Source organism: Rhinichthys klamathensis, unplaced genomic scaffold (assembly GCF_029890125.1).
Source record: "Rhinichthys klamathensis goyatoka isolate OS25496 unplaced genomic scaffold, OSU_Roscu_1.1 h1tg000040l_1, whole genome shotgun sequence".
Lineage (NCBI taxonomy): Eukaryota > Metazoa > Chordata > Actinopteri > Cypriniformes > Leuciscidae > Rhinichthys > Rhinichthys klamathensis.
The window spans coordinates 4,172,156-4,183,611 of NW_026606587.1; the positions used below are offsets into that span (position 1 = coordinate 4,172,156).

General features: G+C 43.3%; 1 protein-coding gene across 1 annotated transcript; it reads left to right on the forward strand.

Moving 5' to 3' along the window:
• The first annotated feature begins 549 nt into the window (after window positions 1–549).
• or90j1 (odorant receptor, family 90, subfamily J, member 1) lies at window positions 550–1,479 on the forward strand. The gene has a single exon (XM_056246470.1). It carries the CDS (start codon window positions 550–552, stop codon window positions 1,477–1,479), a length of 930 nt encoding a protein of 309 aa, XP_056102445.1.
• The last annotated feature ends 9,977 nt before the right edge of the window (window positions 1,480–11,456 follow it).

Consider the following 11,456-nt stretch of genomic DNA (forward strand, 5'->3'; position numbering starts at 1 on the left):
TTTTTATCATTTTATGATGTTTGTGTACAGGCACTGCCAACACACATTTCAGTACAATCAACTTGTAAAAGTGCATGTACCATTATATGACCCCTTTAACATATCCCATTAGATATGAACAGACTTTTTTTTATCATTATCATCCTCCCAGTATCACCTGATTAAGATTAAAAATAACCAAAAGGTTAATTTGTTTTTAACTTGAGTGTTGTTTGCTTCAACTTCCCTGTTTTTCCTGACTTGAGGGACTTGAGGCACATGAGAATATGGCAACCCTCAAATAGCATATTCAACAATAATATAAGACCAAATTTCATTTAAGGGCATCTAGAGGAACAATAGAGCGATTCCAGAGAAACACATTTGATATCTTTGACGTGCAGATTTAAGGATCTCAGACCAATCTTTTGAATTATTTGATGTCATCTCTGCATCATACTGCAGTGTGCAAGGCCTCAATTTTTGTTTTTGTTTTAAAAGGTTTTCCCAATTATAGCTTGGATCATATTGAATTGTTTAGGATATTTAAGTAAAAATAATCTTTGAGAAATGAACAGTTCAGAATTTACCAAACGCAAAGATTTGTTTGATGAAGCCGTTCTCAAAAACGTCACTGTGATTATATTTGCTGTCATTATCAATTCTATCAATAGCTTGCTGCTTTATACTGCCTTCAAGAATCCAGTCTTCACTCAGGAGCCCCGCTACATCCTCTACATGCAGCTGATCATCAATGACATCCTTACACTGACTGTCTGTGTGACTTTGTTTGTGTTTACGTACTTATTGCCAAACTTGAATGTTGGTGTCTGCTGCATTTTAATCCTCATTGCAAACAACGTCTACAAGAACACGCCACTAAACCTGGCTGGCATGGCTATTGAGCGCTATGTGGCCATCTGCTACCCTCTACATCATGCACGAATATGCACCGTCCAAAACACCAAAATCCTGATCGGCATCATCTGGCTGGTGGGAGCCCTGCCTGGCATAGTGGACGTTTTTGTCGTTTTGGCTCTTCGTCCACTCTCCTACTTTTCTACAAGCCGCATGTGCTACCAGCAAAATGTGTTAAATTTGGAGTACCATATAATAAGCCATGCCGTTTTTAACATCGGCTACATGTGCTCAGTGTGGGTGCTGCTCTTCTACACTTATTTCAAAGTGCTGTTCTCTGCTAAAGCAGCTGCTTCAGGACCAGCTCAAGCCCAAAAGGCCAGGAGAACCATTTTACTGCATGGGGTCCAGTTACTGCTCTGTACATTGTCCCTGTTTACAACAGTCCTGGATGGGGCCTTAACGGCTCTCTTTCCGCAGTCTTGGTCAGTCATTTACTTCACCACCTTCACGCTCACCAGCATTTTACCACGTCTGCTGAGTCCTCTCATATATGGCTTGAGGGATCAAAAGTTTAAGAAGTACATGAAAAGTTCACTGATGTGTGGCTCCAACAAGAGAGCTATAGATCCTTATGATTAGCAAAATAGGAATTGTTGAATGCAGTTGCAAAAAAAAAGAAGAATTATGTAAATAATGTTTATTTCAGCGTATATGAATAGTGAGTGACGTTCAACCAGTGTTACTTTGTATAAAATTCCACAAATCATCAACATTTTTAATGTTTCTTTCCATGTGATATATATATATATATATATATATATATATATAATCTATAAAATAGATCTGTGTGTAACATTAACTCAGTTGCTATGGCTCTTTAAATTTTCTTTTAGCCCAAAAGGGGATTTTACTGAATGAACTATGAAGTCTCCTCAGTTCAAGCAGGTAACCACAGATGTAGTTTATCATGTTAACTATGAGCATGTCCTTTTTTTTGTTTTCAATTCCTTTTAGTTGTAATTTGAAAGATTATATCTATATTGTTCTATCAGTTAAAACAAACTTATTTTTTTGTTAAATATTTTGCTTGGAAAGAGTGACTGTAGTGCCTTTCTTATATCAAATAAATGCAATTTGCTTTGATATTTAGTATTTTTTGCAATCACTTTCTAAATTTTAACTGTGGATAAATGCTTTTTAATGACACTATTTATAGATTTATTCTATGTAGCTAGAGATTAAGCCAAAACGTATTTGGATGGCTCCGTAATATCTTTTTTTTTTTTTTTACCACTATAGGGTCTCAAGTAAAGGTTCTGTTGCAGCAGAGGCTTTCGTTACTTTTGATTACAAAATTTAAACCTTATAAAAAGGTATTTGAATAATTTAGCCACATATTAAACACAAAACATACAGTATACAAAGCTAGTAATGCTAGACTTTTTTCAGAGCTTCACTTTCTGCAATGACTTCTAAGCAATTCAAGATGGCAAATAGTAGAGTAACAGCAAGGTAGGTATTAGGTCGTCACATTAACTATGAATGTATTGCACAATACTGTCTTTGGCTGATCTAAAATGACAAATGGGACACCCTACGACTATGTGGACTATAAGCATGAACCATGAGCCATTGCAAGAAGCCAAGTGCACATTAAATGGTTAGTTCACCCAAAAATGAAAATTCTGTCATCATTTACACAACCTCATGTCACTCCAAACCAGTAGCCTACGACTTTTGTTCATCTTCCAAACACAAATTAAGATATTTTAATGAAATCTTAATCTTTTACGCTTCAAAAAGTTCATAAAGAGATTGTAAAACGAATCTATATGAATTGAACAGTTTAGTCCAAATTTTCTAAAGAGACATGATCGCTTTATTTGATGAACAAATTGAAATTAGGCTTTTATTCACATATAAACATTCATCAACTCACACATCAGTTATGGTAAAAGAAAGCTCAAGCATGCTTGTTTGACGTGCGAGAACCAATAGGGTCATTCTCGTGTGTAACGCTGTTTGAGCTTCCACAAGAACCAATGAGGTTTGTTCACGCGCAACAAGCAACTGTTTGCAGCTTCTGTTCATGTTCGCTAATCAATGTTTATATGTAAATAAAAGTCTAAATTCAATCTGTTCATCAAAAACGATCTCTCATATTTATTAAAATAGACTGTTTTAAGAAAAAGTTTCAAATCTGTTTTTTTATTATTGTTTGAAATTCACGTGCTTACAAGTCAAGTCAAGTTAGGGTTACTGTAATAATATCAGAGCCATGAAATCAGACTACAAGTAAAAATAATTAATGTCCAAATTACAAACAAAAATGTATGTTTTGTAAAAAGTAAAAATATCTATTTTTCTATAGAGTTCTGTAAATTATTTGTATTTCAGCAGACAAAGTAGAGTGAGCAACATTCAACCAGTGTTATTAGGTATAAGAACATTCCATAAAGTCCGTAATTAGTTAAATAGTATTAAAATGGTAACTGGAGTATTTCTGGTAGAATACTTTAGAATACTGTATCTTACTTACTGCATAACTAATAAAGATAGTAATTATTAAAGAACTAGTAGGTACTTCTTCATTAACTACTTCTTCACTGCTGTTAACTAAGGAAGATGTGTTAACTAATCAGTATGTAATAGAATTTTATGATTGTGTTAAGTTACAGTTAGTTAACCAATAACTAATGAATTCTGTCATACCTCCTGAATAACTACTACTAATTATCTACTAATTAAGGTTCAAGAAAAATAACTAAGAAGTAACTAATGAACAGTCATACAAAACTAACCTCAGATTAGTTTTTATATTTTATATACAGTACTGTGTGTGTCTGTTTTCCTCAGCATAGAATGCCATTGAGTAAATTCATGTATTTAGGCAACAACTGAGGGGAACTTAAAATATAGGGAACCCATTAGTAATTAATAAATAATTATAAAATAATTATCCAGGAATTAGGCTACTTATAACCTGAAACAGTGTTCTAAAGTGAAAATATAGGGAACTTTTTAGTAATTAATAAAGAATTATTAGATAATTCTTCAGGAATTATTTATAACCTGGAACAGTATTCTAAAGTGAAAATACAGGGAACACATTAGTAATTAATAAAGAATTATAAAATAATTATCCAGGAATTAGGCTACTTATAACCTGAAACAGTTCTAAAGTGAAAATATAGGGAACTTATTAGTAATTAATAAAGAATTATTAGATAATTCTTCAGGAATTGCTTATAACCTGAAACAGTATTCTAAAGTGAAAATATAGGTAACCCATTAGTAATTAATAAAGAATTACCACATACTTCTGACTCAAATCAAACTTACTGTAAAAAAAAAAACTTTTAACGTAATCATCTAAAAAATACACTACAATGAATCGTTTAAGCTACATGATATCTTCCTTTATTTCAGATGATATTTTGTTTTAACATGTATACTGCCTACATTTAAACTCGTTTAACAAACATTTTAAAATCAAAAGTTAAACCTTTAAAAGTAATTCAAGTAATCAACTGATCTCGTTTCCACGGTAGTGTTGCTGGATCTCTTGCTGGAGCTGGGCTCGTGTTCAGCAGGTAAAACGTACTCGGTTACTAACGTAACCTCGGTTCTCTCTAGAGAGGGAACGAGTACTGCGTAATAGCTTTACGCTAGGGGAAAAACTCTTTTCCACGAGATATTGAAGCCAAAAATTATCCTTAATTTTTTATTAATGTAAAACGCTTTGCAGCAGCAAGCAGACGTAGGCGAAACAGCTCGCGCGCCTATTGGTTGCTCTTGCGGCAAATGCAGCAGCCTATCGAGAGAGACTCTGCGTGACGTAATGACCAATGGGGGCAATTCGCGCCCATATCGTCACGTCCCGCCAGAAAGGGCGTGGTCTCACCTTATAAATATGCTCGTTAGGCTGGTACAAGCTGGTTTTCATCGCTGAAGCGAACCAGAGCGTATTCCAAGCACGGCAAGATACGCAGTACTCGTTCCCTCTCTAGAGAGAACCGAGGTTACGTTAGTAACCGAGTACGTTCTCTTACGAGAGTATCTCTCGTACTGCGTAATAGCTTTACGCTAGGGGAACACAATGCAACACGCCGTGCGTACAGGGATCCAACACCAAAGTCCCAAGGGCCGAAGCCCAGGGCTCATGTAGTGCATAATCACCATAAACTCACATAGAGTGGAGGAAGAGAGGCTGGAAGCATCATTCCCTATAAAAAAGCACCCAGCGGGGCTATCATATGACAATAAAACGCGCAGCCAGGGTGAAAGCTTTCAGCCTGATCTGGGTGGCCATACGTGTGTCAACACTCACGGGGCTGCAGTAAACTCAGCATCTGGGCCGCACAGCGGGGCATATAGCACTGAATTTTAGACCGCCAAAAGCTTAGCTTGTAAGGCGGGTACCTCCAGGTTATAGTATTTTCTAAATGTAGACGGCGAGGCCCAGCCCGCGGCCGTACAGATATCGTGCAGGGAAACCCCGCTCGACCATGCCCATGAAGAGGCCACGCCTCTCGTGGAGTGCGCTCTGACACCCAAGGGGCACTGTAGGCCCTTTGCAGTGTAAGCGAGCGCAATGGCATCCACTATCCATCTGGATAGGCTCTGTTTTGAGGCGGCAAGTCCCTTGGAACGCCCGCCAAATAAAACGAAAAGCTGCTCCGTCTGTCTGAAAACAGACGAGCGCGACACATAAGCTCTCAATGCCCTGACGGAGCAAAGGAGACTCGCGTCCTCCTCCTCACTGAGAACCGGAAGGGCGGACAGGGAAATTACCTGGGCCCTAAACGGTGTATTGAGGGATTTCGGGACATACCCGTGCTTAGGTTTGAGAATGACCTTCGAGTCATTAGGCCCAAACTCCATACACGACGCGCTTACTGAAAGCGCCTGCAAGTCCCCTATGCGCTTCACTGAAGCGAGAGCCATGAGAAACACTGTTTTGAACGACAGGTGTTTCATGTCCACCAGCTGGATTGGCTCGAACGGGGCGCCTTTCATGGCCTCCAGGACCGTTGAAAGGTCCCACGTCGGGACTGAAGGGGGCCTGGGAGGGTTCAGCCTCCGAGCTCCCCTAAGGAAACGCACGACTAAGTCGTTTTTCCCCAGCGACTGGCCAGACACCGGTTTTGCAAACGTTGCTATGGCCGCCACATATACTTTGAGCGTGGATGGGGTCCTGCCCTTATCCAGTAGCTCTTGAAGGAAGGAAAGCACTTCCGAAACCCCGCATTCCACAGGTGAAAAACTCTGGGCTTGACACCATGCAGAGAAAACAGACCATTTCGAGGAGTAGAGCCGCCTGGTAGACGGAGCTCTAGCCTGCGCGATCGTGTTTAACACTCCTTCTGGGAGGCTAGCGGGTACCCGTTGATGGCCCATGCGTGCAGGGACCACAGCTCCGGGCGAGGGTGCCAAATCGAGCCCTCCGCCTGAGAGAGGAGGTCTCTCCTCAATGGTACAGGCCATGGGGCAGTGCTGGTCAGCTGCATCAGGGCAGGGAACCACGTCTGGTTTGTCCAGAGCGAAGCTACGAGCAGCACCGGGCATCCGTTTTCCCTGATTCGTTCCAACACCTGAGGCAGGAGCGAGACAGGAGGAAAAGCATATAGGGGGCAGTGGGGCCAAACATGAGCCAGCGCGTCCTTGCTTTTCGAGAAAAACTTCGGGCAATGAGCGTTTTCGTGGGACGCGAATAGGTCCACCTGTGCTCTGCCGAATGTTTTCCACAGCAGCTGGACCGTCTGCGGGTGCAGCGACCACTCCCCTGCTGGCACATTGTTCCTGGACAGTCTGTCTGGTCCCACATTCAGGTGACCAGGCACGTGCGCTGCTCTCAGTGAGAGCAGGTTGTGCTGAGCCCAGACCAGGAGGCGTTCGGTCAGCCTGTGAAGGTTTCGTGACCTGACGCCGCCCTGGCGATTTATGTATGCCACCACTGACATGTTGTCCGACCAGACCAAGACGTGGTGGCCTGTTACCTGGGGACAAAAACGCCGTAGCGCTTTGTCGACTGCTATCATCTCCAAGCAGTTTATGTGAAGGAGCTTCTCCCGTTCTGACCACAGGCCAGCTAGCGGTCTGCCCTCGAGCAGCGCTCCCACCCCGAGGTGGAGGCGTCCGTAGACACCACCTTCACACTCGAAGCGGTCCCCAGACTCACACCTGACTGATACCAGTCGGTTATTTTCCAAGGTTCCAGAGCTGAAACACACTGTAGGTCGACCCTGAGGCGAAACAGACCCGCTGACCATGCCCTGGGTGGAACCCGCGCTTTCAGCCACATCTGCAGTGGGCGCATGCGAAGCAAGCCCAACTGGAGTACAGAGGCCGCTGAGGCCATCAGCCCCAGCATTTTCTGAAACCTTTTGAGCGGAACTATCGAGCCGTGGCGGAAGGATTTCGCGACGCGCTGAATATTTAATCCGTGCTCTGGTGACAGGCGTGCCGTCATGGATAGCGAGTCTAACACTTTTCCCAGAAAGGAAATTTTCTGACTGGGAGACAGTGAGCTCTTCGCCCAATTGACTGTGAGGCCCAGCTCCTCGAGGTGCTCGAGTAATGCGGCCCTGTGTTCTATGAGCTCTGATCGTGATCGAGCTAGAATCGGCCAATCGTCCAAGTAGTTCAGGACTCGCATGCCCTGAAGTCTCAGGGGTGCGAGCGCCGTGTCCATGCACTTCGTGAATGTACGAGGTGCTAGGGACAGGCCGAACGGCAGGACTGTGTATTGATATGCCTGGCCCTCGAAAGCGAATCTCAAGAATCGCCTGTGATGGGACGCTATTTGTATTTGGAAATAGGCGTCTTTCAGATCTATTGACATAAACCAGTCCCCGTGGCGCACTTGCGCGAGGATTTTCCTGGTCGTAAGCATTCTGAACTGGCGTTTCAGAAGCGCTCTGTTCAGCTGCCACAGATCTAAAATGGGTCTGAGACCTCCATCTTTTTTCGGTACCAGAAAATATCTGCTGTGTAGGCCCCCTTTGCTCTGAGCTTGAGATAAAGGTTCTATAGCACCTTTGCTCAGTAGTTTCGCTATCTCGGCTCGAAGTAGATGAGATACTTCGTTTTCACCGTCATCTCGACGCGCGCCGTATAACGGCGGGGACGTCGAGCGAACTGTAGCGAATAGCCTCTTTTTATAGTGTTCAGCACCCATTCTGATACCCCAGGAAGCTGTGCCCACACTTTCGCGTGAATAGCTAGGGGTAGAATGAGATCTGGGCTCTGGCCGAGACATAGTGACGGCAAGGGAGCTCCGGCGTGCTGTAACGCAGACACTTTGTTTACAGTGTGTGAGGCGGGGGGCGCGCCGATCGCGGCGGGCAGCCTGGCCGCGCTCAAAACCCTTATAGCAGTTTGCTGAGGGAGAGAGAGCGGGGTGAGCCCCGTGGGGCTTAACATGTCTGTGAGTGAATGTGGGCGCAGGACAGCGGGCACATTTACTGCACTGAAAAACACCGTCGGCCTGAGCTGACTGAATGCGTGTTGGTTTCGTTTTTACAGAACCCGTGGGACATGTGGTGTGTAGTGTTTGTGGGCACTGAGACGTAGGCACATTCACTACATTTAATGCACAATTGACATGCGTCGATTGCATTTTTGCGAGCCCTGTACCGTGGCGGGCTGTGTTTGTGTGTAGAAATGAACACTGGGCTGTGAGCATTTTATTACACTTATAACACCATCGGCTGTGGCCGGAAAACCAGAAATACAATGATTACATGATTTTTCTGGGTCGCCGTGGAAACGGCCTTTATGTGCAGGCAAGCGGGCCGTGGAACCAGCTTGTTTACTGCAAAATACACTGGAACAGTCGCATTTTCTGGAACTGAACAAGCGAAAAGTTTCGGTGGAAGTCTGGCCGCGGCGAGACTAAATTTTTATCTGCTGCGAGAGCCGGGATCGAACACGGGTCTCTCACGGGTCTCTCGCTGCCACTGGGCCACAGGGAGAACTACATTAGCGCAAGCAGATAAGAGAGTGTCATCACAGTTTTGTGTGTGTCGGCGTTTGTATGCAGGTGTGCGTGTTATACAACAGGCTCATTGCTGCAATAATGACATTTTCAGCCGCTCAAACTAGGAGCTGAGAAAGTTTGAGAAATGGAGATTAGTCCGGCCTCGGCGGGGACTAAAACACACTCTTTTCTCATTTGCCGGTGACGCACGCCCATGGGGGGCGGGGTAGATTTCTTATGTAAAGAAAGCCAGCTGCGGTTTTAGGGCTCGCGGTCTTGATGCTGGCCCGTTTCCCTGACGACTCGCGCGGCGGTTGCGCGGGCGCCTCCCAGTCGAAGCCGATGCTTTCCACGGCCTGAGAGAGCAGACGCATCAGCTCAGTCTCAATGCCGGCTCTCTTACCAGTGGTTTGGCGGGAAACGCTAGCGGAGGGGAGGTCCACGGAGCTCGCCCAATCCTCGCTATCAGATGCCAGAAGAGAACAAGCCTTGGTGGGTTCGTCGAACTCGTGGACGGACGCGGTGGCAGGCGGCGGCCGTTGTCCGTCAGTGAGCGACTCGAGCGAAGCCGGCGAAGCTGGCGGGCGAACCGGCGAGCTTTGGCGGGCTGGAGAAAGCTCGGGAGCGCGCTGGGCGCGGCGCTTCTTGCGGCGCGGCACCACGGCGGGCTGTGGTGAAGGCTCGGAGAATGATGCCAGGCGAGTCCTCAGAGTCACCATATGCAAAAACTCACAATGAGGGCATCCGCCGTCAGCGAGCGCGAGGGCCGCGTGATCCTCACCCAGGCAGGAAACACAGATGACGTGACGGTCTCCGTCGCTGAGCGGGGCGCGGCACGAGCCACAGGATGGCATCTTTAAAAAGACGCAGCTCTTTTGTGAAGAGAAGTGTGAGTCGCGTTAAGTAAGGGAGCAAACACTCTCAGCAGAGTAAAAGATACACAGAGTATAAAAGGATATAGAACGCCGGAAAGCGCAGCAGGTACGGCAGTTGAAGGCGGCGAGGCCAGCGACTCCAGAGCTCGTCCCGCTGAAAGGCTTGCTTCGACGGCGCGGCTTCTCACTCCGGATCCAGCGATGCGTGTGCGTCGCTGAAGAGATGAAAATCAGCTTGTACCAGCCTAACGAGCATATTTATAAGGTGAGACCACGCCCTTTCTGGCGGGACGTGACGATATGGGCGCGAATTGCCCCCATTGGTCATTACGTCACGCAGAGTCTCTCTCGATAGGCTGCTGCATTTGCCGCAAGAGCAACCAATAGCAGTTATAAATACAGCTATAAATGCTTTATTCTTGATTTAAAAGCATATCTATAATGTGTTTAATAATTGTATTTTCATACTTTATTAATGATCAATTTATAATTTCTAAATTAAGTATTGCATTATTTACAAACCAGTTAATAATGTTGTTAGTGTCAGTGGTTCATAAGATCACTTAGGAAGTGTAAGTAAATGATTAATAAACAATTTAAATTACATTCATACATCTTATTATTCCGACATATAGTAATAGTTACTTAGTGTGTTAATAAATGCTTTTAGTAATGCATTTAGTAGTGGTCAGTTAACTGTTTTGTGAGCTCATCTACAGTGAAGACTAGTTATGCCTTATAAAGCATTTATAAAGGAGATTTAAAGGCTGTTAAATATTTCTATGTTCTGTATGACTGTGTTGTGTTTGTTTCCTTTTTCTGTTTAGAAGATAAGTGAGCCTTTAAATCTCCTTTGTAAATGCTTTATAAGGCATAACTAGTCCTCACTTTAGATGAGCTCACAAAATAGTTAACTGACCACTACTAAATGCTTTATAACTACCTGAATTTACTACATTACTTACACTTATTAAGTGATCTTATGAATCACTGACAACTCTTAAATAACTGGTTTGTAAATAATGCTATACTTCATTATAAATGATAAATTGATCATTAATAAAGTATGAAAATACAATTATTAAACTCATTATAGATATGCTTTTAAATAAAGAATAAAGCATTTATAGCTGTATTTATAAACTGCTTATTAATGTCTATTAATGCTTTATAAATGATGAATTAACGGTTTACTAATGCTTAACTAATGATTAATACTGTGCAGTTATTATAGTGTTACCAAAAGTTTTTTTTTTAAAGTGAACTAATCCTTTAACATTTTGTACCCTTGTTTGAATATTTATTTTGCTTCAAAGTTGCTGCAACAACTCAGTATGATGTTATGACATTTCTCTGACCGTTTAAATCATGATTATGTACAGAAGCCACACATACTGTACAGTACCAGTGACCACACTAGCTACAGTTGTGAAAAAGAAAGTACACCCTATTGATTTACATATCAGGACACAATAAAAAAATCATCTAGTCCTTAGCAATCTTAAAATTAGGTAAATACAACCTCAGATGTACAACAACACAAGACATATTACACCATTATAGTTTATTTAACAAAAACTAGTCCAAAATGGAGGAGCCATGTGTGACAAAATAAGTACACCCTTACTGCTTCCATGGGAATTTAGAGGGTACATAGCAGTCAGGTATTCACATCGATTAATTGATCATCAGCAAGCGTGACCAATTCAGTAAAAGCAGAAGTTTTGGTAGTTTGCTGGTCTGGAGCATTCAGGTGTGTT